This window comes from Rhamphochromis longiceps, linkage group LG17 (assembly GCF_057381845.1).
Source record: "Rhamphochromis longiceps isolate RC_006_pf linkage group LG17, R_longiceps_female_GT1.1, whole genome shotgun sequence".
NCBI classification, from domain to species: Eukaryota; Metazoa; Chordata; class Actinopteri; order Cichliformes; family Cichlidae; genus Rhamphochromis; species Rhamphochromis longiceps.
Window position 1 is genome coordinate 34795748 of NC_140573.1, and position 27894 is coordinate 34823641.

Consider the following 27894-nt stretch of genomic DNA (forward strand, 5'->3'; position numbering starts at 1 on the left):
GCCAGAGCTGCGCAGCGCTCAGTCCTGGTGAGACTGCTTCTGATTATCTCTCTCTGTACTCATGATCATGCACTGAAAACATCATCACTGAGCTGATCCGGGACGCGGAACGGGACGGAGTTGTGCGTTTGTGCGGCCAGCACGAATGCCTCCACAGTCGTGATTATATTTTGATAAAAGGAATATTCAGGCTGCCCCGCATCGAGTTGTTGCTCCTTTAAAGGTGAGTGTTTGACCCGGTAATTCATTTTGTTCTGTAAACTGTGATATGCGCGTTCTCGATAGTACTGTGAAGTCATGGTTTCTGCGTCAACAAGAACCAAGTGAGATTACCTGTCATGGCCAAACAGGCGAGAACAAAAAGAAACGACTTCGTTGAAGCACTGTGGCATTTTTTCCCCAAAAGAGAAAAAAAATTGGGGGGGAATCTGTGAACCAGGGTGGGGGATTTTAACTTGGAAAATGTGCATGCGTAAAGACGCGCTGGTTTTCATTTTGGTTTCCAGATGTATGGCTGCCTCTTGTCACTCAGGTGGGCTCCATCGCTTTCTCTCTCGATCTGACTGCTCCTTTTCCCTCTCTTTGCAAGTTCCCAAATCTCCTCTGAAGTACATCTGTTGTGACACACCGCAGCCCAAAATCCACACACACGACAGAGTGAAGCCACATCACTCCAACCGCGCTAAACAATTGACAAAGTCAGGCATTTCTTTCATACTCAGCCCCACATCAGACTTTAATCAGCCCTTTCAATGGAGTCAATTTGTTACAAGATGAACATGTTTACTCTCCCTTGGCTTAAGACTTTTAACTCAGAGTGCATAAAATATAGTTAAAACCGCGACTGTAAGTCCTACAGTGACGTGTTAAGGTAATAAAGCCAGTGGTGGCACCTAGTGGTGAGAGAGATTGCTAAGATGCTGCAGTGAGAGCAGTAGACTTGTGGGTTTAATTCTGGTTTTTGCATATCGTTAGCTTCATAGCATAATTGCCTAAGTCATTTGACTAAGTCAATGACTTAGGCACTTATGCTATGAAGCTAACGATATGAGAAATCTTGTAAAGTAGAGTAATGACATATCTACACTGTAGTCTAAATTCAGACTCTTAAATGGGATATTTAAGAGTCTGAATTACTACCAGAAATGCTCTCCGGCCCATAAAGCCTTCTTGTTAACTGCCCCCAAAGTTAGTTGATCCAGGATCAGAGCAACCGAGGATCAGGTGACTGAGGTGTATTCCCCCTCTGTGGGAGGCCAGTCAGGCGCACTGTGCGCCACTTTGCTGGGGGTATATGCGCTGCTATGCTAAGCCTTTGTTAATGAGTACGTATCTGTGTGTGTGTGTCCTTGTCTGTGTGTGGTACTGGGTCTAAGTGCTTGTGGATCAGCATGTCCATTACTTTGTATGCTTGTGTGCATCCGCTTTTCTGTGTGTGTGTGTGTGTGTGTGTGTGTGTGTGTGTGTGTGTGTGTGTGTGTGTGTGTGTGTGTGTGTGAGAAAGAGAGATAGCTGTTTGGACTCAGGAGTTAAGCTGCTGTTAATTGGTCAGCCATTTGGACCACATGGGAGAGTCGAGTCAGGCAGTAGCTGAAATGATCGGTATGTTTTGGCTTGACTTCAGCGGGCTGCGGGACATGACACTGATTCCTTCATATAGATGCTGAACACTGTGGTTTGTCTTGCGTTTGTTCAAAAGAATAGCTTTTGAAATCCTCTTTTCACTAATCTTCTGAATATGCAGCTGGAGGTAGGGAGCATGACTTGTGTTTAATGGTTGTAAAATGTACCAACATTTAATTTGATCTTTTACAAGTTTGCTGCAACCATGACTTGCACTTTTGGCTGTCGCCCAGCAAAGACGTAGTATGAAACATGAGAAACCATTAAAAGATTATTCCTCATTTTTACAAGTTGTGTTTTTACAATTTAAACTAATGTCAGACCTCAGAAGACAATTACCAGCTGCAGTAATTTTATTGGTGGTATCTTCTGTCCTTAAGAGCAGCAGCAAGACACTCACTGAAGAAAAAAAGCTCAAGTATCAGTGACAACATGTGGCTAAGTCGCAAAAGGTGGGTTGTAAAGCGGCTTGCAGAAGCAGCAACAGCTGTATGCAGGTAGATTAAAGCAGCTTCATTAGCGTGCCCTACTTTCCATTTGGATATGTTTCAGCTGAGCTATCAGCTGATGTGGGCTGGCACTGACATCAGCTGTTATCATCTGATGTTCACTTTATCAGTTCAGGTAGCTCAGGTAGTAAGAGATGATCATTTTTAGTGATGCAGAGAGCTGTTGGGTTTTTTTTCTGTTTTTTTTATGCAATGAGGATAAACAAAGAGCAAGGGGGGGAAAGGAAAAAATCAGCATTTAGAGGAGTTTGTGCCTTTAATGGGGAGGTTTAATGGAATTCTTTTGCCAAAACAAAAATGGGGCTAAAAGGTTCATTTTGTTTTAACATATCACAATGAGGGGAGTAAGGAAGCCTTCTAGCTGAGGAGGATGTGAAGCAGATGCAAAGGAGATGACCTTTTAGGCTTTATTCAAAGACAAGAATGACTCCATGGAGTAAAAATCCATGTCTCGCTTTGGCAGGAGAGGCGGATTAGATTATGAATGAATCCTCGACTTCTTGTTTGTTCCGCTTTCACGAAAGCCTGGGCAGCTTGTTGTTTGTGGACAGCCTCTAGCTTGACAGATTCATTTTTCAGAGCGGTGTCTCTTGATTAGAAACAGAAAACTTCGTCCTACACTTCTTCATTTTCTTCTCACATGCAACCCAGATTCTCATTCTTCAGTGGGGTTTGAGTGCCAGAGTGGAAATCCAGCCTGGAGATTGTTTTGATATTGTTGGACACTGTCCTGGAAAACCTTTCCTACTCAGCGACAAGGGTGTTCTGGATTTAGAGCCACTGGCTTAAACACCTCAACTGATCACAGCAGTAAAGCTGCATAAAGAGCTCAGGATGTGCTGTTTTTCACACTTTTTTTTTGGAACTTAAAAGATTCAGTCCAAAAAGTTGCAAGAAAACCTCTTTCATGGTCATTAGGTAACTTTTAGAGAAGGGCATCCCATTTGAAATCCATACTTTTCTAAACATAATAGTTTATACTAGGATGGTTTGCTACTGGGCTAACATCTTCGAGGGGGTTGCGCAGACTTTACACCCTTCTTGTGTCCCAGTGTTTAACTTGGAGGAAAGATTGGCATAAGATTAAATAAATGGAACCTAATAAGAAACATAAGCACAAATGTGAACGGCGTGTGTGTTTGTATATGTGTGTTCATAAGAGTGTGAGAGACAGAAAAAAAAATTGAGCGACCTATTAGTAAGGCAACACTGTTCAGTCTGTGCACCTCTCTCAGCCTAAGACCAACATGCGTACACACAGGCAAGTTTGTTCTGTCATACTGGAATTAATCGAGTGTGGGGTTGTGTAAATCATTCCAAACCTCAGAAAACAGACACACACAGACACACAAACACACACACGTGTATACACACATATGCTTGCCAAGCAGCTATCCCCTGTAGTTGTGTGCAGAGGGCCAAACAGTGAAGGTCCAATTACTGAGCTGGAGCAACAGCACAGGGAACAATGAAGAACAGATGTTTTCTTGAATGTTTCAAAGCTATGAGAGCAACAGAAATAAGACTTTCTGTGCATTTTCCTGACGTTTTGGATACTCAAGGTTAATCCAGAGACTAGCAGATTGTTAAATTAACCATTATTTGTTTTGTTTTTTGTTTTTAAGTACATGTGATTGAAATGCCTGTCAGGCACCGGCATCGGTCAGGTCATTCATGTTCATGTGGGGGCTGAGACAGCAATCCTCGATCTACAAACACTAATCGTGATCTTTGTGCTCGTTAAGTGGTTTCAGACCAAACCCTGCAGGCCGCATTGGCTCCACAAACCTTGTATTATGGTCAGCTTGTGGAGAGGAAAAGTAATTCGGGGTTTAGAGGAATATCAGACGCTGAGTAATGGACTCGGAGAGGGAACTGAGCTCAACTCTGTGTCAAAACATGCAGCGGAGCTGAAATGAAGTTGCCCGCAGCGCTTGCTAAGTGACGCAAAGCTGAGGTGTGTTTAGAGTTCCCGACTCGTGCCTGTGAGTGAGAGTCAATTTGGCACCAAGTTAATTACCTATACACACAGCTCTATTTGATGATGATTAAAGCCACACACACACACACCTGCCCAGACACTGCCAGTCGCCAGCCTCGGCAGTTAGCGAGACATTAAAGGTGATGATTATTAGATGATAATAATTGAAAGGCTTTAAAGCCCAAGTGAGAGGTAAACAGTATAGATAGAAGGAGAGTCTCGTATAGGAAGACGAGATTTCGCTGCAAAAACCACGTAATTATTCCCCATTGAAATGACCACCCTGAGGCAGAACACAAATGATAGCTTTCAGTTTTGTTTTTGATTGGGAAAAACATAAAAAGGTCTCTTCCTTAGATTCTGGGCTCTTGTTGGTTGTTGAGGGCGACATCAATCACGTAGCATTGCTGTTATGATGGGAAAACCTCTTCCAATTTTGGTGATCATGTTTCACAGTTTGATGTTTTGTGGCTTCATGTTTTTGCCTCAGTAACAAAAAAAAAGAAAAAAAGAGACTGAGATCATCCTATGGATAATATTAAAGTTAGTTTTTTAGAAACAGAGTTAACACACTGTGCATCCAAGCCAAACTGGCAACTCCCGCTCTCTGTTTTGGGTGTTGGATACACAAAGCCGTTATTTAGGAACATTTGCCAGAAAAGAGTGTTATTTAAAGGAGAGAGCTATGTCAGAAACATAACAGTTACATGGTTTCAGGTCAGAGTTCAGGAAATCTTCTTATTTGTGAATCTGGGCTTGCTGTTTCAGAGCGTGCATCAGCAAACATGGCTCAGCTTCAGCCCCTCTTTCCCCAAATTGGTCTCATGTGTTTGACATTGTGTTCCCGAAGCTTAGACCGAGTTGAATGTCTCAACTCAGACCTAATCAGGGACAGCCTGCTCCTTTCCCCTGCCTTCAGAGAATTTTCATCTTTCTCTCTTCCCTTGCGTCGCTCTCTTTAGCATTTCACCTCTCTTTCACGTTGCACACGATCTTCTTGTGACTCTTCCAGGCCCACGAACTAATCACTGTCAGCCAGCTTCACAAAACAGGAGCAGATGTACCAAACGAGATGGTTTAATGCGTGGAGATGGTTTAATGCGTTGCGAAAAACACGAGCTGGCAAATTTCTTGTGATTTATATGATGAAACATTTAGTTATCATTACATTGGGTGGTCGCCTGTCTCTGCAGAAGTCTGTGGGGACATACCCTATCTGTCGCTGCATCTCCATGTTGCCTGACATGATCCCAGAGGACCAGCAGCCCTCTAATTCATTCAGAGGGGAAATGGCTCCATCCAATCTGATGCCACCCAGACTCAGGAAATGGCCTGTTGTGATAAATGCGATATAAATGAGGGTGGGGAAAATTACAGGACTATCACCAAATTTACCAAAAAGCTGTGGATGCTGCTTTTGCTTGAGGACTTGTAGAGTCACAACTTTCAGTATTAAATGTTCAAAACATCTCTAATTAATGTTTTTGACAATCACTTCACTTCTGTTCACAGCAAGCTGTATATGGAGATGGACATAGGCATCATTAGTGGCCTCCTGATTTGGAGTTTAACATTATAGCCCTTCCGATTTTGTTTTGGAGACCTGGAGGTGTTGCATCCTCTCTCTGCTGCTCTCAAGTGGGGAGAAAAAGAGGCCAATGTACATTCATTACCATTCAAAGTTGCATAGGAACGCAGCTTCATCTTAAATGACTTTCCCATCTTACATAATAAGCCCCTAGCTGCCTTTGTGTTCTGTGGCAAGCAATCAAGCTGTGGTGTATCCTTCTGTCGGGACCATTTCTCCTCCAAGACACGGAGAATGTACCAGATTTTCATCCAGAGAGGTTAGCTGATGAAAGCTTTGGGGGTTTTCCAAGTGCTCTTCACAAAACAAATCCAAACAGTGATCTGTCTGCATTTCTGTGTTGTGAGATCCATCTGTTCCTTTTTTTTTCTGCCTGTGAAAATGGGGTTAAATTACCACTTGCATTAATGAGGTGGTAAATAAATGTCTCTTGTGTTTACACGAATGACCTCCAAAACCAGACAGTAAACTGAGGGGGGAGAAAAAGAGGGGTTCATTATCTCAAATCAACCAACCGTGGAAAACAACATGTGGGGCCCTGTTTGTGTGTGCATACGGCTATGTATCGTTGCATTTGTGTGTTTTGCATTTGTTTTTAATTATTTGAGACTTTACATGCATCTTTTGGAGTGTTGTAGAGGAAACCCCCAGGACTACCCCCCCCCCCCCCCCCCCCCCCCACCCTTTCCACCCTCGGGGCCTTTCAGACATCTGGTTGTGGATGGACACCTCATATCCCCAAGTAATACGTGCTGTTAAGCCCCTGGGAGCCGCCGCTGTGCACATCATTACAACCCTCCTCGGGCTTTGCCTGGAAGTTCGCTGAAACCCTATCGTTTGGTTCAGAGGGGTACAAATATGCTCTATATCCTTTTATGCTACTTCCTTCCCAGTTCGTCTCCCATCTGTTGCAGATTAGTTTTCGTTGTGTGTTTAGAGAGCAAAGCCCATTGCTGAGCGGGACTGATAGTAAACCCAGAAGGTTTTAGTCAGAACTGTCAGGTAGGTCTGAATTAACAGAGAGGCCAACTGAGGATATGCCCGGCTGAGAAGAAAGACGAGGGGCGGGGGGGTTTAAAGAGAGAAGCAGACAGGGAGAGGGTGAGACAGGCTCCAAAGCCCACCAAACAGTGCGTCTGTTTACCCATGAACCTCAGGCCCGCTACTCGAGGGTCAGTGTGGAATGCCAACATGGTCTGCCTGTCCAAATTCAACTGCAGTTGCTGGGTAGTAGAAGGAGAGAGAAACAACCTTACAAAATGACCAGTCATGCCACTGATAGCGACTTTATTGAAACACACAGCTCAAAGCCACTTTCATATAGCACACAGCCTCGATATCTGTCACCCCCCTGCAACCCAAACTTGCCGTCAGAATGTTTGCGTTGCCGTGCCGGGTCAAGTTGCCGTCGCTCAGCTGTTCTTTTATCAGTCTCCTTTCAAAATCTCTAGTAGAAATCTGCACAAACGGGGCTTTGGAATGCGCAGTGAAACTAAAAGCTCTGCTGTATGGTTTCACATACACACCCTTCTCCCAACTACAAGCAGCTTTGAGAACTGTGCCAGCCCGTGCAGGCCAGACTGCAGGCCGAGTGTGACAAAGTGCCCGGGGCTGCAAACTTGGTCAGACCCGTCTTTCCCAGCTCTTGTGTTTCCACCGCTAAATTATGGGAAAGCGAGGGTGCCGGCATTATAACACACAGCCGGTTTATGTGTGTGCTTTTGTGTGTGTGTGTGTGTGTGTGTTGGTCTGTTCTGCTTGACTGATGTGCCATCCCTTCAGGGTCCTGTCATTAAGCCTCTGTGTACACAACCCCAAACCCTGGGCCACATCTATCTCTTATACTGACTTGATGGGGGACTTGTGCACAAACACACACACAGACACACACGCATGCACACGCCAACAGCTTTCCCATAGTAAATGTGATGCAACTCCGTAGGTTGTCTTGCAGGATGTGTCATCAGATGTGACTGTTTTTACATTTACATCTCCCTCCTTGTTATTTTTAATTTTATTTTCATTAGGAAATACTTGCATCTCACTTTGAGTGGCATAGCTCATTAAAAGCCCTGATTTATCTGTTTCCTTTGGCTGAAACATGTGACACACTGTAAATCAGTCAAATGGATACTTGCAGCAAGAGAGAGGGACTTTTTGTAACAGCAATAACAATGCTGACTTAAGTCAACGTAGAGGAGATCAGCAAAAATAATAAAAGAGCCTACTTCGAGCCAACGCAGCTGGATGGTTGGACTCTCATTTCTGTGTTTCCAAGAGCAAGATATGTTGGGTCCTTTTTCTGTGGTAGTTTGTCATCCTTAAGTACAGTATCTGGGCTAAAAGCAGTTTCTTTGTGACTTTTTCCCTCAAAAGAGCAGCTTTTATCTCCCTCTAACAATATTTTGTAGAAGTCTAATCAGAAAGGCCCGGCTTTTTTAGCCATTCAAGTGAAGCAAATCAGCAGCCCATTTCTCCTGTTAACAAGTACGAGATAACGTGGTTCTTGACATTTTTCATCTTCACCAGCAGTCACTCACTCACCTCTGTTCTGTTATAGTTATAAATATCTGCATATCTGCCTCTTTTTTCTTTTTTTTAAAAAATAATTCCAACCCACACACACTCCTCTCAAAGCCTCGGTTAAAATATCTTCTAGCCTGGCTTTTATTAAAGAAGGAATACATCACTTAACAATATCAAATTAGAGCTGGACGGGAGGCACAAGACTCTTTTCTCTCTCTTCTCTTCAGCGTGCACGCACACATGCAGCACTAGGATGACAACATGTTTGGCTTCCAGATGTATTCCCATTTTTCCATTGTGTTTCTCACTGATGTTCTAGTTCGTCATTGCAATGGAGTGTAAAAGTACTCTTATTTAAAACAGACTCATCACATTTAAAAGGTTGTTATTATACAGCTAAAGCCCACCTGTGCGGCCTAATGGGACTAAAATTGAGACATTTTCATTAGATTTGGCAGCTAAAATGTATCTGAAACGTGATGAATGCAACTGTAAAAACTACAGGAAAAGCACTGTGTACATTGTATACTGCTTTTCTTAAGCCGGTGTCAAACTTTCAGTGTTGTAGTTTACAGTAGTTTAATCTGTCGGTAACTACATGTGCTTGAGTCACATATCAAGCAACACTCCCATACTCCAAATCAGAACATCTTGAAGAACTTGAAGAATTTCCAATTTTGAATTATAGTTGGTAAAAGTAAGACTAAGACAAGAAAAGTGTAGCTTCCAAACCCAATGCCTACCAAAGCTCCAATGACATCTGACAAACCCTTACATTTTATAGCACTTTTATTACCCCCTCTGTTGCCCCAGAGGTGTGTAGGTAACACCCTGGAGTGGTTAACAAATCTCAACAGAGGGTTTTATGACTTTAAACTTAAATTACACTCAACCGGGGAGTGTCAAGGAATATTAACACTGATGTGGCAAAAACCTCCAAGCTTCTCCACACTTCCACAGACCTGATTTGCAGCAGCGAGTCGGGCTGGTGGGCCTTGTTAGCGAGGGCTAAAGATCCCATTTCCTGGTGTGAAAGGCTGCTGTGAGGTGTCTGTCAGCATGAATAGGGCTGAATGTAGAAATCAGTAAAATGTAATGGATGTGAATTGATGCAGGTCTCAGTGTGAGTAAGGGTACATGTGGCTGAAGCTAAACACTTGTGAAAACTGTATTTTTCAAGTCAGATTTAAGTAAGAGAGGTTTGTCCCATGGGTGTTGATGTTGATAACTGAGTTATATTCCCAGTAATATAAGACAAGATGTTTCTAAGAAACTAAAGAAAGTTTTGATTTTCATAACTAGGTGCATTTGTCACAAACCTAGCCTCATGGATCCCACCAGCTAGTGTACTCCTATACACTAGCTGGTGGGATCTATAGTGCTGATCCCAAACCTGGGTAAATGGGGGGCACACAGCGTAAAAATGTGTGCCAAATCAAACATTCAGATCAATCCACTGTGGCAATCCTTGGTAATGAGGAAGCAGCCAAAAGTACCTCTTTCTGTCTGTGGCTGTCAGTTTCTAGGTCTGCAGTATTCCTTGTTGTGTCAGGATCTTTAGGTAATCGGTTAGCAGACACTAGCCTTGCTTAAGGCATCAGTTTGACATAGTGCAAACCACTTATTTAAAAGCAAACTGTCTGAGCCGTCTCCTTATCAGAATAGGGAGTAGCTAATGCAACGGACATAGATTAGCACTGAAAGTTACCACTGAAGACCATAACCTTTGGAAGACATACTAGTTCTTGCTTAAAAGCATATGTTTTCTTTAATCCTGGAGAACTGTTTGCACAATCTGGTGTATTTCATCATGTATTTACACTTTACGCTACTTTAACATCAGGAATGATCTGCTTGAGCTTTTATGACAACCTGTCCTGCAGCATGTTGAGACATGCCACTGTCCTTGTTGATTTCGGTTTTGAGCAACCAGGGGGCGATTTCCTCCTTGTATTAGCATTCTAAGGGATCAGGTAAAGTGTTGCCCCTTGGGGTTGAAACAAAGCTGACAGACTGCAGGTGTGAATGACTGTTAGAAATGAGAATGGAGAAGATCACTGCTGGAATGGAGCATCGTTTGCTTTGTAAACCTTCCCTCTACAAGAAAGGTCAGGAAAAGTCTGAATTGCCAGTCAAGCTGTGTTCCAAAAGATAGAGAAATTTTAAAAAAAAAAGTGCAGCCAGAAAGCATAAGTAAGTGTGCTGTGTGTGTGCATTTGTGTGCAGCTTATGTGTAGTCTAGACTCTTGGATTTCAAGTTTAGAAAAGGCCAGGAGATCTTGTCTGAACCACAGTCCGAAGCTTATGCCAAGGAAATAAAACTCTGCTCACAAAGTCCTTTGAGACCTGATCAAAAGGTTTCTGTCCAAATTGCTTTGGACTTTACTGAATTTAGACCGATATTTTGAGCCAGTAATGTTACTGGATATCAGCCAAGGCTGTGTAAAAAGGAATCAAGAACCCGTGCTCCAGTCACTTCTCATTTAAAATCAGTAGTTTTTACCTGTTGTTGAACAAGATGGGATTAAGTTCTGTTTTTAGCTGTTTTTGAAAAAGCAACTGAATGCAGAATAACACTGAGTACTTGCATTTTACAACATTAAAAAGGGTCTGTTTTTAACAAAATCCCAGCTGTGTGTGATTTTCATGCATCTGTGCTCATGCACTAAACCCTGGGGTCAAATGTCGCTGCATAAACTCTCCATTAGCAAGATGCTAGTCATTAGCCTAAGACATGTGAATGAAGCCTAAACATCATCTATTCTGCACATGTCTAATCGCTTTGCAGAGACCTAAAACATGAAATATTTGCCTCAGAATGACTTACACCCATTAAAAAGATGTTGTCAAGCAATAAAACTACAGGATAATCTTAATGAGATAAAGTTCAGGTTTGTATGAGGTTTGCTGTTAAGATTAAAAGGCCAAGAAGAATAAAGCAACTTTTAATGTCTCTATCATCGTGTTTCTTTAAATTTACAACAGATAAGCAAACCAACACCTGTAAGATTAATAAATCTGAATTAAAAAGGAGTCTTTCTGCTCTGTCAGACCCTCGTTTCTCTCTAGGAAGAGGCAGAGGAGACAGTAAGGTCAACTGTCCTTTTATGTTTTCTTAAGAACCATAGGTCTCTGGCCACAAGCCCAGGCCCCGTCTGAAAGGCAGATATTTGCCTATTGTCTGGTATAAAGCCACTCATCTGTCCTCCATTCAGCCAGGAGCATTCCTCACCCGCTCATTGGCTGGTTTCATTATCTGAATTAAGTTGCTGTCTATCACAAAAATAGGTTCCCTTCTCTACCTGTCTACCTGGAATAAGATTTGCCAAGCTTTTGAAATGCATATCCAGATAAATATCTTAGGAAACTTAATGCACATCTCTCTGAGGGTTAAACACAAAGTGGCTTTTGCAGTGCAGTGCCAAGACTCCTGGAAAACTCAAGAGCTTTTCTGAAAGGTTTACCCTCTAACTGGACTGCCAGGCTCCGCTGTCTCTTCTCTCAATTTCAAATATCTGTTGGTATGCCAGGAAAGAAGGCCGTGCTGGCAACGCACATAGACAGTCCCATCTCTAAGCACACAGAGATCCCTATTCTCTATCGCACTTTCCTAAGCTAATTAGCTAACTGAGTCATTTCTCATTTGTAACAGGTAATCCGACATGTGACAAACAGCTCTTTTGCCCTCTCCACAAGCAACTTTTTCGGGGTCGCCAGAGGAGAAAGGCATCTTTGTCTGCTGGACAATCGAGTAAACTCATTATTCATTTTTGACTCTTTAAATGAAGCCATTGCTGCTTTTCAGCCTTTCACAATGACGGATGATGGCGAGCTTGTCCAAATAATCACATCAAACTTCCCTAGGCTCATCTCAGCGAATTCTGTTTGCATACAGATTATTCTTCTTCGTTGGCTTCATGCGTTATTTTTTTCCACCATGGAAGAATAAGTGTAACTTTTCACATTTGATGTCTACTAATGCAAGCGTCACCTTCGGGTGTCATTGTAGATCTGAGCTCTTTACACCTGGTTCTGCCAGATTGTTGGGAGTTTCTTAAAGTGAAGTATCATTTGACAATAACATCATTGTGGAGTGAGAGATGAGGATGGAGGGGACCCCTTTTTCTTGGTAATGTCCGAGATGGGCTGAACCCGACAGATCCTCTGCGTGAGAATTTCCTGAGATGGATGAGTTGAGACTTGAGGGGAAGCAAGGTCAACATTTAACTGGTGAAACACAAACAAGACCCAAGGAGCTGTCTAATGGACAAGCTGCTTTTAAATGACTGAACACCCCCAAACACAGAGTGTGTCAGGTATCGATATGTTGGCAAACAAAGACCCAAAGTTGCTATTATCAATATTTTTATATAAACAGTGGGTCACATGAATCCTTGTATGTGAAAGTGGATCATTTATAGCGAGGAACTCAGGAAGTCAAGTCAGGTTTAAAAACCTTTTAAAGCATCTTTTTAACTTTATTATTTTGGTTTTTAGGAGCTTCTGTAGATGGAAGGATTTCGAGCAAAGGTTTTGCCAGTTTGTTGGTCTTGAATATTCAGGTGTGCCACAGTCTTCCCAGGAGTGGACATCCCAGCAAGCTCACCTCAAGTTCAGACCATGTAGTGGCCAGAGAAACTGATTAAAAAAAACCCACGATTCCATCTCAGGCCCCACAGGCCTCAGTTGTTAAAGTTCAAGTCAGTACAATTAGAAGAACACAGAAGAGGTATGGATTGCTTGAAAGGGCTGTCAGGAGAATGACGCTTTATTCTAAAAAGACCATGGCAGCATGGCTTGGTTTGGGAAAGCTGCATCTGAAAAAGCCAGGAGACTTCTAGAACGATGTCCTTTAAACAGACAAGACCAAAGAGATGCTTGACTTTAATGCACAGCACCATGTTTGGAGAAACCCATTCACATCATATCAGCTTAAAAACTTCATACCAGTTTTGAGGCAGGGTGGTGGAGGGGTGATGATTTGGGCTTGTTTTGCAGCGATTGGACCATGAACTCTGTATATCAAAGTGTTCTAGAGTTAAATCTCTGTCAAACAGTTAAAGCTCGGCCCAAGTTGGCTCATGTAGCAAGGCAATGATCTTGAGCACGGCAGCACAACAGTCAACAGAATGGCTGAAAAAAGAAAGGAGCTAGTGTGTTGCAATGGCTATAAATGTGCTAAAATCAATTCAGGGTGCTCTCCATTAATATTAACGAATAAAAGGCTACAAAAGTGACTTACAACCATCCCCATAATTTCATGATATGTTGACTGGACATTTACAACAGATGGCACACTTTTACAGATAACCTTAGTAATGTGATTAAATAAATGATGGATGGATGATGGTAAAATGAATGATGTTGGATACTAGACGTCTAACCAAGATACTTACTCACCTATTATAAACTATATAGTCTTTGAAGTCTTGTTCTACCCTATTTAATAGTTCTCCAGGATTAGTATTGTACATTAGTTGGATTTACAGTTTGTCATTGCTGCCCCTAGTGGCCAAAATATGTCATCATGAGTTTAAATTAGCTGTTTAAATGTACCATAATTTATCTCAGATTTCTTTTATCAGTGATGCCTCATTTTCATCAAGTAGCATTTACAATCAAACCTTTAAAGTACTCTTAATTTCCTCCTTTTTGAGCATAAGTTGTTTTTTTGTTGTTGTTTTTTTTAGATGAGATAGTGGAGCAGCTGGACCTAGAACCAATTACCCACCACATGATCTAATCAGCAGATGAGGACAAATTAATGCAACATTATTAGAGCAAATGGCATGAGATTCATCAAAGTGGATGACCCCAGGAACCACGGTGAAAGAGATCAGCCACTCGCATTATAAATAGAATTTTAATCCCTAACTGGAAAGTGAAGAGGAAGGGAGTTCATCATAAACATATGTGAGTATTTCAAAACGCTATATATTTTTAAAAAAATAGAAATCGCTTTTGAAGTTGAAGTTACTCTGAAAGTTGAAAGTGGCAGGGTCGACATGAACAGTTGTGTGGCTTGCAGTACAAGATGTTTTGGAAAGACAGGACAGACTGATAGAGACAAAGAAAGTGTGAGAGAGGAGAGTGAACATGTCATCTGGCTCTCAGGAATCCTTCAGCTAGTCTAGGGGAGGGGGGTGCAGGGTGGAGAGCTTGGTGTCAGGGGAAGGGGGTGTTGACTCTGAAGGTTGTGTGTGTGTGTGTTGTGTGAGTGATTGAAGTGTAGTGGCAGGCAGGGGGACTGAGGGAGGGGCTGACAAGGCTTGGCTGCCCCAAGAGCACACTCTCACAGTGGGATCAGAGACACTACAGATAGAGACGTCGCCCTCCCTGGCCTCACTCATCGCTCACTGGACCTTAAAAAAATTTGGATTCCTAACTGAGTTGTTATCCTGCTCCAGAGTGAGAGCTATCCTCCTCTTAGGCTCTCATCATAGCTGATGTTGACTTTCAAAGGTTGAGACTTTGGCGTGGGACACTTCCTGACTGAGTGGGATCTAGATCTGATTAGAATGTGGATCCACTGGGCTTGATGCAGCAGACATGTAGTCAGAGCTGCGCGACCAGGGGATTGTGGAAGTGAATGAGGGCTTTATGCAAAGGGTGGAAAAGGAGATGCTGTTCCTGGAGGTAAGAGAAAAGTGGATGAGTAGGCGAAACTTACTGAAACTTGCAAACACGTTTGAACCTCTGCTGGTGGAAAATTCTTCCACAGGTCCAGCCATTACGCACACTTAGGAGGAACCTGTGTGTGTATGTATGCTTTGTATTTTAAAAACATCTTATTTTAGCATCTTGAGGCGGTGTGTACAGTTTTTTGAGAGGCTGTGCAGGTGGTCTTACTCCCGACTGTGTTAATCTCCTCTGCACCCCCTGACACCCATTTGGCTTTAAAATAACACTCTTTAGCAGTCAAAGAGCAGTGACCTCAGCCTTTGAACTCCACAATCTAATTGTTTTCCTAAATCGAATCTTACAGCACTCAGAAAAAAACCTTCTTTTTTGTTTATTTATTTTTATTCTAATACTTATAGACCATTATATGAACTGCAGGTAACTAAGCTTTAACTGTTGTTGGGAACTCTTCCTTTTACTTCATTTGAAAAGAACATTTAACTCACTCGATGACGGAGTACCCCCAGAAAACGGTCAGATAAGTGGGAGAGTCACACATGGTTAAGTTAGCTGGCTACATCTGGCCCCTGTTTACACATCCCCAATGATGTGATTCTTTAAACGTCTTCTTTTTTTTTTCTTTTTTTTTTTAGCCTGTTTAACCTCCTCCTGTGACGTCTTCGTTGTGACCCTGCTGCTGGATTCAGGCGAATAGGTGGACATTTTTTTTTGTTTTTGTTTTCCACAAAGGCAGTCATTGTGTTATTGCCAAGACGTGACATGGTGAAATGTGAGTTGCTGTGTATGTTGGCTCAGGAATCCGCAGTCACCTTTTTCTCCTGTTAGTGGGATGAGAAGCAGGAGAGCCGCGGGGCAGACGGAAAGTGTTAGAGCTGCTAAACCATAAGCAAGCCACCCTCAAACTGATCAGCTAATGTCTAACTGACTGTAATACGAGCACCTCAGTGTTTCACCCGTTTTCTGGTTTTAGTGTCTTTAAAAAAAAAAAAGGCATTTCCTGCTTTATTTTACTTACATGATAGGGATGTCCGACAGTGCTAATCCTATTATAAAAATAATGGGTACCTGCTGCTTCATACAAAGGTGTATTAAAAAAAAAAACCCTACACAGACAGTGATATTTAAGGTTTTAAGTTTTAGCCCTCAGGCCTTCAAACAAATTCAGAAACAACTATATTATTGCTAATTTAGTGGCATTAAATAATCTTTATAATAAGAATTACTCATCTACATCTACTTACTGGTCTTAACTAGGTTAGACGAGATAAAGCAGAACAAGTAAAGAAAAGCTTCTGAGTGATAACATTATCTATTCTACCATAAAACCTGATAGATTAGTCACTGAGGAACAAAGCGACACTCAAAAAACCCTTTGTCCTGAGATAAGAGCTGTGGTTTAGACCTTAAACACCATTTGTAATCTGTAAATTTCAAGTTTTGAAGCCCTAGGCTTTATTCAACTGTATGCTAATTATGGGTATGTTAATACCTGTCTTCTTAGGGGGGTTGGATTGTGGTGGAGGAAACCCTGCCAGCCTGCTCACCTCACTCCCCAGGCTTTCCACTTTGCATTGTGAGTTCAGTTGCGGCTGATAGTTAACCTTTTGAAGGGGAAACTCATTCTTGTGGTTGCGTTTTTTTTTTCTGTCTTTGCTTGTTTCTTTGACACAGTTCAACAGTTCCTAACAGTCCTTAACCACTACCTCCCACTCTAATCATTTTTGCCCAGTCCACAAGTGACTGGGTATCACAATACACAAATCTTTGTCTGAGTAAGTTTGCAAGTTCTACAGGCATAGTTAACACTCAATATTTTGGTCAATGGCAGCTATTGAGACTATAATGTCCCCAATGGTGCTGCTCTTTTGTGAACGATCAATCCAGCGAGGTGGGCCGGTGTAAGATTTCTGACTGCTTTACCCCAAACAAGCCCTATTCTGGTCTGGATTTGCATGTCAAAGAGGGCAGGGCCAGAAAAATTGTTTTCGACACCTTCGAGACCAAAGTTGCTATCAGGTCAATAAAGGTGGGAGACACACAACAAGATGGATTGACCTCCAGTCATGTACGACTGTTATCAGCTTGTACAGAGAAACAACAAAAGCTGCTTGAAAGGCGGCTGACAGCGGAGTCACACCGCAGTCGAGTGGGCGCATGCAGTTCTCCACACCACTAAATCATTCATTGTTATTTTTGAATTATTTTGAACATCACTATAAACTCCATGCAGTGATCACCGCACGTGGGCATCCTTACAGCTGCTTGATAGGCTTCAAGCCTCGCTAGCATCGAGGATAAGACCAACAGATGCCTCGTGGCTAACAGATGGAAATTTCAGCTGCGTCTTGTTATGTCAGAGTATTACTAGCTTGGATTAAACCAAGCCTCTTTTTACTGACAGTAAAGTGATCCTGAAATGGTTTATTATGCACAACACACGTCAACCCAGTTAATCAAGTTCTGTAATCTCTGTATCTGTTCTTCGCCTAACTTGACATCCGATCCGCTTCAGTGCTTGATTTGTGAACTTACAGGTGATCGTATCACAACCACTTCATTTATAAACTATGTCATAAGAATGACATAGTTTATAAAGTGCTTTCTTTCCATCTCTCTCTGGCATCTACCTTTTGTTGATGTTGCAATGGGCACAAGTCAAGTAAATGTATCATGGTGTATACATCTCCACTAGGGATGGGTATCGTTTAGGTTTTATCTGATACCGGTGCCAAATCGGTACTTTTGAAACGGTGCGGTGCTCAAACGGTGCTCAAACCGGTGCTTAAAGAATGGAGAACACAAAATTGGTCCAAAAACCTCTCATGTTCAGCTGTTTTTTTTGTAAAAAGATAACAATGTGTGCCTTTTCTGCAGCTATGGGCCATATATGGTATCACTCTTGGCTGGAAGCAGTGCTTAAACAATGGAAAAAACACAAACTTTGTCCTAAACCTCTCATGTTTAACTGTTTTCCACTTTTTCTTTGGTCATTTTAGCCTTTTTGGCCAGGGTGAAGGGAGTATCTGCCATCAAACAAGAGGACAGCCGCATGTAGCTATGATGATGTTTGCTAGTTCACCTTACATGCATTAATGTAATAACGTGGTTAGCCTACTCAACGTAAATTACACACGAACAACATTAAGCTACTCACGCAGAGAAGAACGGCTGCTGCTGCCATCATCATCCTCATCATTTCTGCTACACTGGCAGGGCTAGGGGCCAGGACTCTGCTCTTCGGGTTTTTGGGGATGTTGCTAACTCCGGGTCTGATAACAGGCACCACACCCGCAGTAGATGCGCTTGGTGTGAGGTCTCGCAGCAAGCTATCAAATACGGCACATTTCTGGGCTTTTAAAAAAAACGCTATGCATCGCCAGGTGTTTCATCAGATTTGAGGTGTTACCTCCTTTGACAGTATCACAGTATCAGCTTAAAGCACTTGTTGCAGGCTGCTGAGTTTGCATATTTTGCTGTGAAGTACAGCCAGACTTTTGACCGCTTTGCCTTGGTCATTTTTAATCTGTAGCTCTGCTCTAAAAGAACGTACGTACCTGGCCCCGCCTACTATCCTCGGAAACGTAAAATGATTGGCTAGAATCTAAAGTGTATCACAGCTCAGGAAAAAAAGCACCGAAATAAAGCACCGAAATGTGCGCTGCTTTTCGGTCTGGTTACTACCGTTTATGTCAGAACCGGTGCTATCATGGCACCGGACATGGCACCCATCCCTAATCTCCACTTAAAAAGAAATGACTTTTTAAAACTGCTTATTGCAAACTGTGTCCTGCATGCTTACCATAGGGGGGGGAGCCTGGTATGATTTTTCCATTATAAATCTTTCATCAGAGTTTGTCTCGAGTATCCTTTGAAGATGGACAATTTTCACTCTTCCAGCATGGTCCTGTAATGGAATAAACAAAGGAAGCCTGATAAAGTACACTAATGGATGGAAAATAACATATTAGCTATTTTTGAGCATGACTCAAGAGGTTTGAATCGTGGAAGGATTCTGTGAGATGCCACGGAGAACTTGTCCTTTCTTCTCTGTTTGCTCTTTGCTCTTCTCGTATTTTTCTAGCCATTATGTTAAACTCTAAAAACAGCGCTGGGATAAGAGCAATTATCTTGTTGAGAAAGGAGAAGAAACAGAGATTAAAACTAATTGGCGGATTTGAGGCTTTTAAGAAATTCGGAGGACTTTACAGTAAGTGCAAAAAAAAATCCCAGATCAGCAGTATCCCAGCCAACTGGTGCCAAGAAGGTAAAAGCCAGAACTTTGTGTGTAATTAGAGAAAGTATATGAAGCAAACAGAGGAGGGCTAAAAAGCATATATGAATGAAAGGCTGGGTCTGTTCTTTATGACTCCTAATCCTTCTTTGTTTGCTTGCAGCACCCGTGTGTGATGAACCTGGAGCGCGGTGAGAGAGGGGAGCGTCCTTTACCCCGAGGCCCCGAGATGGAAACTCGCACTGGGGGGAAGATGGGGAAGATATCCGTGGGCTTCCAGAGGAGCTCCACCTCAGATGATGACTCCGGATGTGCGTTGGAAGAGTATGCGTGGGTGCCACCAGGACTCAGGCCTGAACAGGTAGGACCTTAATTCCCAAATTACTTAATTTGACCATTATGAAAAACACACACTTGCTTTTTTTTCTCACTGCTATGTCTCCCAGTGTTGTCTTTTGAATGGGTACAAACGTCCAAATTTTAGCTGACAAAGGATTTTTTTATTTTTTTTTGTGAAAACCTGCAAGTTGATAGCAGGCTTTTAGTTTAGTTCAAACAAGGTTATGTGCACAGTGCATTCCCTATGCCCTAATAACAGATTAGTAGTGCTGCATGCTCAACTCAACATCTAGCTGTGGATTTTTTAAAAAAAATTTTGCATCTAGTAGTGTAAATACGGTGAACGCATTCATCGCATTTCAGTTAGAAATTGCTGTGGTCTCGCATATTTTCCTATATTTTCTTCATGGCACTGCTCACCAACAAACAAAAGTTTGTTCGTGTTTCCATTGCTCCTGTCAGGGGAAATTAACCAAGGCAAACATTAACATTTACAGTCCCTTTGCCGTCTCCCTTTTATGTGGAGAGATTTAACAGTCGGGTGCCTGTGACTGCAGAGGGGTTGACATGTTTGGCTGGGAGTGTCACAAAAAAAAGGAGCGTTGCTGTGTGTGCAGTCATTCTCCACTGATATCCTTCACCTGAATAGAAGAAAGAGGAAAAACTCCTCGTCTTTTGTTTCCTCTTGAAGAGATCAATCTGCCGGTTATTTGACAAAATTCCATTTAACATGTCTCCATCTCCAGGTCCAGATGTATTTCGCCTGCCTGCCAGAAGACAAGGTGCCATACGTCAACAGCCCAGGAGAGAAACACAGAATCAGACAGCTCCTATACCAGCTGCCGCCGCATGACAACGAGGTAGAGATCTTTATAGAAAAGAGACAGAACATATGAGAACTGAAGAGGAAATACGGAGCTCAGCCAAGATACGATGAAACTAACATTCATGTGTGACTATTGCTTTAAAAAAGTTGGCTTTTTCTGGCATTTTGTTATAACTTAGTTCAGTCTAAGAAGGTTTTTGAATGTGTTACAGCTGATTTTTTTGTTTTTTTGTTTTGTTTTTTTACACACAATTCTAAAGGTGATCCTGAGAGGTCAGGAGTGCAACTTAGGAAAACACCAGCAAATACACAAATGGTGCAAAAGTCCACAAAATACAACAGCTGTTGGAAAAAAAGTTTAATAAAACATAAAGGGAATGGAAAAAAACATGCAACAGAAGTTGAAAAAAAGCCATGAGGGAAGTGTCTTTGGAGAGACGATAAGGTGACGGAACAGTTGCGGAAGTGACAGAAACCAAAACATCTCAAGGATTACTCTGAAACAAGCTTAAAAGAAGCAGAGGATTTATCTAATACTATAGACACATGTATGCTATTAGCCGTTTACTGTTAGCTTCTCACTTCCGCAGCAGTTTAATCACATTGTCTCCCCAAAAACACTTCTGTTTGCAGCATTTTTTTCTATTTTCAGGTGTTTTCATAAACCAAATCCAGCAGTTGAGTAAATCTCACACAATCTTGCTGTTCTTTTTATAATAAAGCTGAAACAAGGGCTACATTCCCTCAACCCTGGTTTAAAAAAAACAAAAAAAACAAAACCAAAAAAGCCCTAATGTGACAGTAAAGCACAAGCCAGCCTCTTCTACATGGCTTTATGGTGTGTAAACCAGCACCCCTTTCACATCTGTGTTAATAGAGTTTACATTAGGCGATATGGTCGAGTGTTATCACCAGCATTGGGGGAGGGAAGGGGTCCACTGACATAGGTGGTCTCTATGCACACAATAGGTACACACAAACAATGTTTGACTGAGCGGTTTGATGATGTTTGTTGGCAGACCTGGTGGTTGTGGAAGCAAACTGCCCGAGGATTCCTTGCGTAACTGTGGTTAGAAGGGATAAGCGCTTTGTGCGCATGGAAGGCAGTGAGCGTGTGCATCTGTGTGTGTGTGTGTGTGCGCGTATGAGCTCACACATCGTTTACTGTTGTTTAGAGAACAACCGAGCTGGTTGTTAGGACAGCCCTGGTCCTTTTTATCTGAACCTTCATCACCCGCTCTAAACACGGAGGAAGGGTTTGTGTATTGCTCATGTCATCCTTTCAACGCAACCTTGAGGAGGATTGACATTAATTAAACCCTTTTCCAGCCACATATGGACTCGCTGTGATAATTTCCCCCAAAGTTGCATGAAAAGATGAAAGCCAAAACATCCGCAGTAATTGCTGGAGGTCTCAAGATGCCGTTTCTCATCTTCCTCATCTAAATTGATCTTTTTGTTTCTCTCTCTCTCTCTTTTTTTTTTTTTTTTCTTTTATCAACAGGTGCGTTACTGCCACTCTCTAACAGAGGAAGAAAAGAGGGAGCTCCACATGTTTAGCACTCAGAGGAAGAGAGAGGCCCTGGGGAGAGGAACACCCAAAGTTCTACCCCGAGCTCTGCAACACACCCGCTGTGAAAATGTAGGTGCTACACATGAAAACTCATAACCACACATATACCCACATGCTGTAAGTGCACTAAAAGACCTAGCATCACTTAACACTCACATAGCCACGTGGTAATAATTTACAGGGAAACCAACTGGTGGGTCTTAAGTTATTTATATCATGTGCTACTAACATCCTCTATCCAATCCAAATGCCTGGCAACCCAAAGAACAACCTGATTGGCTAGTGTAGCGGCTTTAATCATCGACATAAACTTCCTTGTTAGGTAGGGCGAGAGAGGAAACAAGGAAATTGGGAGGATCGTGTTTAAACCAAGTAGACAAGCTAGTTTTTCATGAGGAAATCAGCCAATTTCCTCCTGCCCCACTATATCCCAGCGTGACAGACTGCAACAAGAATCCAAAGGTTAATAAGTCATTCTTACTATAGTCTTCAAATCCAGTTTTTTCCAAAGCAGTCACACTATGTGGTATATAATTCCAAATTTACTGTTTGTTTACAGTATATGCAGCTGGTTGTAAGACTTTATGGCGATGTGGAGATGGCTTTTTTTTTTTTTTTTTGCCTTTATGTGGACAGGCCAATTTTTTTTTTTCATGATTATTTGTAAATATTTTTTGGAAAGTTGGACTTTTGGGAAAAGAGCCACCTTGGTTCCATTTTCCGGCTGAAGTCACAAGGAGCAAACAACAAAAATGGCAACAATCCTAAAGCCCAATCTCTTATTTTATACCGCTCATTTAGCGATGCATAACATTTAGTGCCAGTCAAACCATCCTTGATCATGTTTCTGAAAAACTTCCCTTCAGTGCAGCAGATGTAAATATTAGTATTGTGTGGCTTCCGCCAAATTCAAGCAAGTGAGCCACATCCTCTGTCGGGTATCCAAGAAGAACAGATGAAATGCGGCAATGTGTATTCCCCCAGACAGGCAGATGAAGTCTGTCACCATCTGAAAACAGTTGCTAACATGGGGATGCAAGGTCACAGACACTGAACGGACTAACATGATGACCAGCGACCACGCGCATGTGGTTAGGCACATCGGAAATGCATGTGTATTCACTCAGCCTCTGCAAGCTGTTATCACCCTCTAACTCAGACAGCCATGCTTCTACTGCACATGCGATTCAAAAATATATCATGAAGACAATTGGACACACACTTTGTCAGGCTCTAGTTTCCTGGTGCCTGACTTTCAGCAACAGGCAATACCCCCATATCCAAGGCCCCTTTCTGTTCACCCTTGTATAATAATGGTTAACAGCTGGGCACGCAATCCCATGCTGCCTATGGGTGTCTCATAACTCTGCCTAGTTATATAAAGACTCTACATTCAGACATGCTCGGACCATCTCTGCGGAGTCATATGAGTCTTCCACTTAGAACCAAGGTCGAGTGCTTTCTGTTTTAAGATTACAGGACAAAAACGCTGCCCACTTCCTCAGTTATGTCTAATGAATAATTGAGGGTTTCATTGCAGAGTAAACAGCCGCTGATTGAAATCCAGAGAAAGCCAAATAAGTTTGAGCTTGTCCTCTAATCTTCCGTTGGTAAAGCAGGGCTAGATTCGTGTTTTCTTTTTTTAAATGAACACATTTACCTACTTGCAAAGTGTTGTAACTCGGGAAGATTTACATGTGCAATCTTTTTTTAATAGCAAGCTGTGTTGCCGTGAAAAGATTACCTTTCATTGAGGATTATCATTAAATAGGAGTCATTGATGCGTTTTTAAATACACTCCTTTGGCATTTGCACTATGACAACCTGTTGTTTGGCCTTCTTTGTCTTAGCATCACTGCAAATGGAACGTCAGCAGATATATGATATATTTTGAATATCTATCTCATCTCATTTATCTCTTCTTTGTTTGCCCTGCACGGGTCGTGGGTATCAACTGTATCTTACACGTACTGTAAAATGTCATTCCTCTATGCAATTGTTTCTTTATTTACCCCCACACATTTATTCTCAAGGTAGGGTATTTATCACCTAAGCAGAGCTATGTTCTCAATGAACTCTCAGTATTCCCTCCCGCCTTTGGAATCTCATGGGTTATCTGTTGTGTTTATCAGTGCTGTGGAGACATCAAGGGAGGCGAGATGGCAATTTTTGCATCCAGAGCAGGACCGAACCCCTGCTGGCACCCGGCGTGCTTCGTGTGTGCCACATGTCAAGAACTCTTGGTGGATCTGATCTATTTCTACCATAGTGGCAAGATCCTCTGCGGCAGACACCACGCCGAGCTTCTAAAACCGCGATGTTCTTCCTGTGATGAGGTAAATGGCAGTAATGGTATACTGGGTACTGTTAATGTTTTAAAAGGATTCCTCATAATTAACATTAGAATATGCTTTTCCCGTTAGATCATCTTTGCAGATGAGTGCACTGAAGCAGAGGGTCGTCATTGGCACATGAAGCACTTTGCCTGTTTTGAGTGTGGGACAATGCTAGGAGGCCAGCGGTACATCATGAAGGATGGAAGGCCCTACTGCTGTGGGTGCTTTGAGTCATTGTACGCAGAGTACTGTGAATCCTGTGGTGAAAACATTGGTAAGTTATATTTTCACTTCATTCCCCTATACTAAAAACAAGGTCCCACTGATGTATTCTTTTGTGTACTTAATTTTTTTAAATCATATCATATAGGTGTTGACCATGCCCAGATGACCTATGAAGGTGTACACTGGCATGCCACTGACCAGTGCTTCTGTTGTGCCCAGTGTAAGACATCCTTGCTGGGTTGCCCATTCCTGCCCAAGCAAGGTCACATCTATTGCTCAAAGGCCTGCAGCCAGGGGGAAGACATTCATGCCTCAGACTCATCTGATTCTGCATTCCAGTCTGCTCGTTCACGTGAATCCCGGCGCAGTGTTCGTATGGGGAAGAGCAGCAGGCCAGCTGAACAATGGAGGCAGTCACAGCTTTTCAATCCTCCTGCCACCGTCCCCTCGTTTGAGCACAAGCTTGAAAATGGTGAGGGTGAAGCAGACGCCGATGGTGACATTGATATTGTAGGGCGTAAGCTTGCTCATTTCGGCCTGGATGAGGAGAGGTTCTGGCGAGAGCGGGAGGAGCCGGATGCAGGGGGAGAGGAGGATCCAGAAGAGTGGGCCCAGCACGAAGACTATATGACTCAGCTTCTACTCAAGTTTGGTGACCGTGGGATGGTACACCAACTTCAGCAACCATCCCAAAAATCTCCTAGTCTTTCTGGTGACACAAACAGGCTAATAAGTATGTCTGATCCCTGGCTAAAGCCCGATACTACATCTATGGGGATTGCTTCTCCCACTCCTGCCAGTCCCACCCAGAGTCATTCTTCCAGTCAATCCCGAGCCAACAGCCTTAGCCCTGGACTGATGAGCAAGAAGAACCTGCCTGAAATGTATTGGGCCCAATCGCAGGACGGGCTGGGAGATTCAGCCTATGGGAGCCACCCAGGTCCTGCCAGTGCCAGAAAGATCCAAGAATTGGAGTTGGACCAAGATCAGGACCAGTCTGGGGCAAGACAGGCCTTCTGGGCAGACAGCAGACAGTGGTATGAAGACTCTTTGGAGTGTATTGCTGATGAGCTGAGGAATGTTGAAAAGAGTGTTGGAGACTCCATGGATTCCCTGGCTCTTTCAAATATCACTGGTAAGGAGATGTTTATATGAATTTAATTGTTTTGTTTTATTAAAAAAAAAGCTCAAAATTGACCTTCCTTGTTCATCCTCCTTAGGTGCATCAGTGGATGGAGATGGGAGGGACAGACCTTCAGTCTATACCCTTCATCCCATGCAGAATCCCTTGGTGGCAGAGAACTGTGAAAAGATGAGCAACATGGGAACGTTTAATTCCTCTCATCTTCATCACAGTGCCAATTCCCTCAATCTAAAACTGGACAAGGGAAATGAAGATGACGAGGAAGAAATAGCACTGACATTGAGGGGAGACACACAAGGTGGCATTCACTCATTGTCTCCACATTCGGAAGACCTTCCTGCCACCTTTGTTCATGCTCCAGCTCTGAGGAGAAGCAAGTCCCAATCCCGGCCCCCTCAGATGGTCAAGTTCTCAGAAGACACTGTGGATAATGGATATAATGATGGATATGAGGTCAATATCAGAAAGCACCCCATGAGTGAGAAGCCACACAGAAGGGCATACTGTCCAGATGAGATGGGCAGAGAAAGAATCCGCCCGACAAGCCACATAGGGCGCAACAGGCAGCACCACCACCGGTCAGGCAGGCACCATAGGAGCCGCAAGACTCGGTCAGACAATGCCCTTCACATGGTGCCTTTGGAGAAGGCGCAGAGGCCGTATGAGCCCCAACAGCAAGGTCTTGTAAATCCGCCATATGGTGCTATGCTCCTGCAACATCCTTCACAAAGGTTGCCAGTTGCTTATCCCCAAACTCGATCTGACTATATGCTTGGGAGCTCGATGCATAATGACCCACGGGTTGAGCACTTCATGGGGCTCTACAGAGATGAGGATGACTCATGCTCTACTTGCTCTTCCTCATCATCGGACTCTGAGGAGGAGGGCTATTTTCTAGGTCAGCCAATCCCTCAGCCCCGATCTACTGTGCGCTACTATGCAGAGGACTACCCAACAAGGGTCACGGCCCTTTCTTCCCAGAGCCATGGCCCACAGACTGGTCGGCAGAAGAGTCAACGGTCCAAAAACTGTATAATTTCTTAAAAACACCAGAGTGTATTTACTTGAGAATCTGCACAATGCCAAACAATGCGGTCAAGATTTTCAGTATGTATGGTGGTTTACACAGATCAAATCTGAGATTAGAATGGCAGCACTAACATGTAGTGTATGGCCAAATTCAAAATGCATATCGTATTTCAGGCCTATATCGACTGAAACAAGACGTCTTTAATTTCAACTCTTAGGACCACAAAAAAGATGTGCAACATATAGTTTTTGTGTGTGTGTGTGTGTGTGTGTGTGTGTGTGTGTGTGTGTGTGTGTGTGTGTGTGTGCGTGTGTTCAAAGGTGGCCTCAGTACTGGTTCTTACTGATTTTCAGCACTAAGATAATGCACGGACTGATAAAGTTGAACACATTTTGCTTCAGATTATGTACAGCTGGCGGTGGAGAAGTTAAACTTTAATTTCAGCTTTTGCTATTCAGTTTTACTTTTTAAAATGTTTTATGTTCATTTAATTTTTGCAGCAGTATCTTTTCTGTATTAAAGTGGCACAAAGGTTAATAACGTAGAACATAGAAACTAACCAAATAATTATTTAAAACATAATACAAAATTAAAATGTACATACTAAGTTAAGATTTTAATACTGCTATTTTTATATCCATGTTTAAAATAGTTGTTTTGCTTGAAGTCTATGATTAAAAAAATTTTTAATAGTGAAAAGAACTCTTAATATGTTATGAGAAACGACTAAGACAGTGCCACTTTCTTCAGTTACGTGCCATGCTATTCAATAACAGTGCCACATATATTCCACTATTGGTGTACAATTTCTAAAATGACTGGCAGACCCACCAGTATTTTCCATATTCAGCCCAGCTGTTCACTACCATTGCTCTGAAATAATCAGCAAAAATGCTTTGTGATGTAAAAACGCTTGTAATAAATATTTTTCTTCAAAGCCTCAAAACTGACTGTTCTGTTATTGAGTTTGGAAATTGTTATTGCAACCACAGACTACTTAAAAGGCCGGCTCATGTGTTTCTGGACCATGCATTTTGACATTGCATTATAGCTCTTGGTCATCAATAGCTATACCACGCTGCACGAAAAACCTTGAATGCTTTGGTTGCTTGCAGATTGCCATGGTTTCCAGTAGATTACATGGAAGATCCCAACTTGTGTGCAAACACTCGCAAACTATTTGAAACTGAAAAGTATGACACAAACCAGAAGTGGAGAACTTTTGCTTTCAAAGTAAACATTTTTTTTCACTTTTGAAATTCAATGGTTGCAGGGAAAGGCATAACTTTTTACTTTGAAGGCAAACGTTCCCCGTTTCTGG

General features: G+C 42.5%; 1 protein-coding gene across 7 annotated transcripts; it reads left to right on the forward strand.

The window, feature by feature from the left end:
- On the forward strand, nucleotides 1–27519 carry prickle1b (prickle homolog 1b). Of its 7 annotated transcripts, none has more exons than XM_085387408.1 (10): nucleotides 1–223; nucleotides 13918–14140; nucleotides 15502–15563; nucleotides 19264–19461; nucleotides 20186–20299; nucleotides 21770–21907; nucleotides 23971–24174; nucleotides 24262–24448; nucleotides 24545–25534; nucleotides 25620–27519. In XM_085387408.1, the coding sequence occupies exons 4-10, from the start codon at nucleotides 19276–19278 to the stop codon at nucleotides 26585–26587; spliced, it is 2787 nt and encodes a 928-aa protein (XP_085243534.1). In that variant the 5' UTR covers nucleotides 1–223; nucleotides 13918–14140; nucleotides 15502–15563; nucleotides 19264–19275; the 3' UTR covers nucleotides 26588–27519. The 7 variants fall into 7 exon arrangements, 6 of the variants coding, with proteins under 6 accessions (XP_085243534.1, XP_085243533.1, XP_085243536.1 ...); XM_085387412.1 differs by lacking the exons at nucleotides 1–223; nucleotides 13918–14140 and adding exons at nucleotides 14508–14863; nucleotides 16371–16442; XM_085387407.1 differs by lacking the exon at nucleotides 15502–15563.
- Nucleotides 27520–27894: the final 375 nt, after the last annotated feature.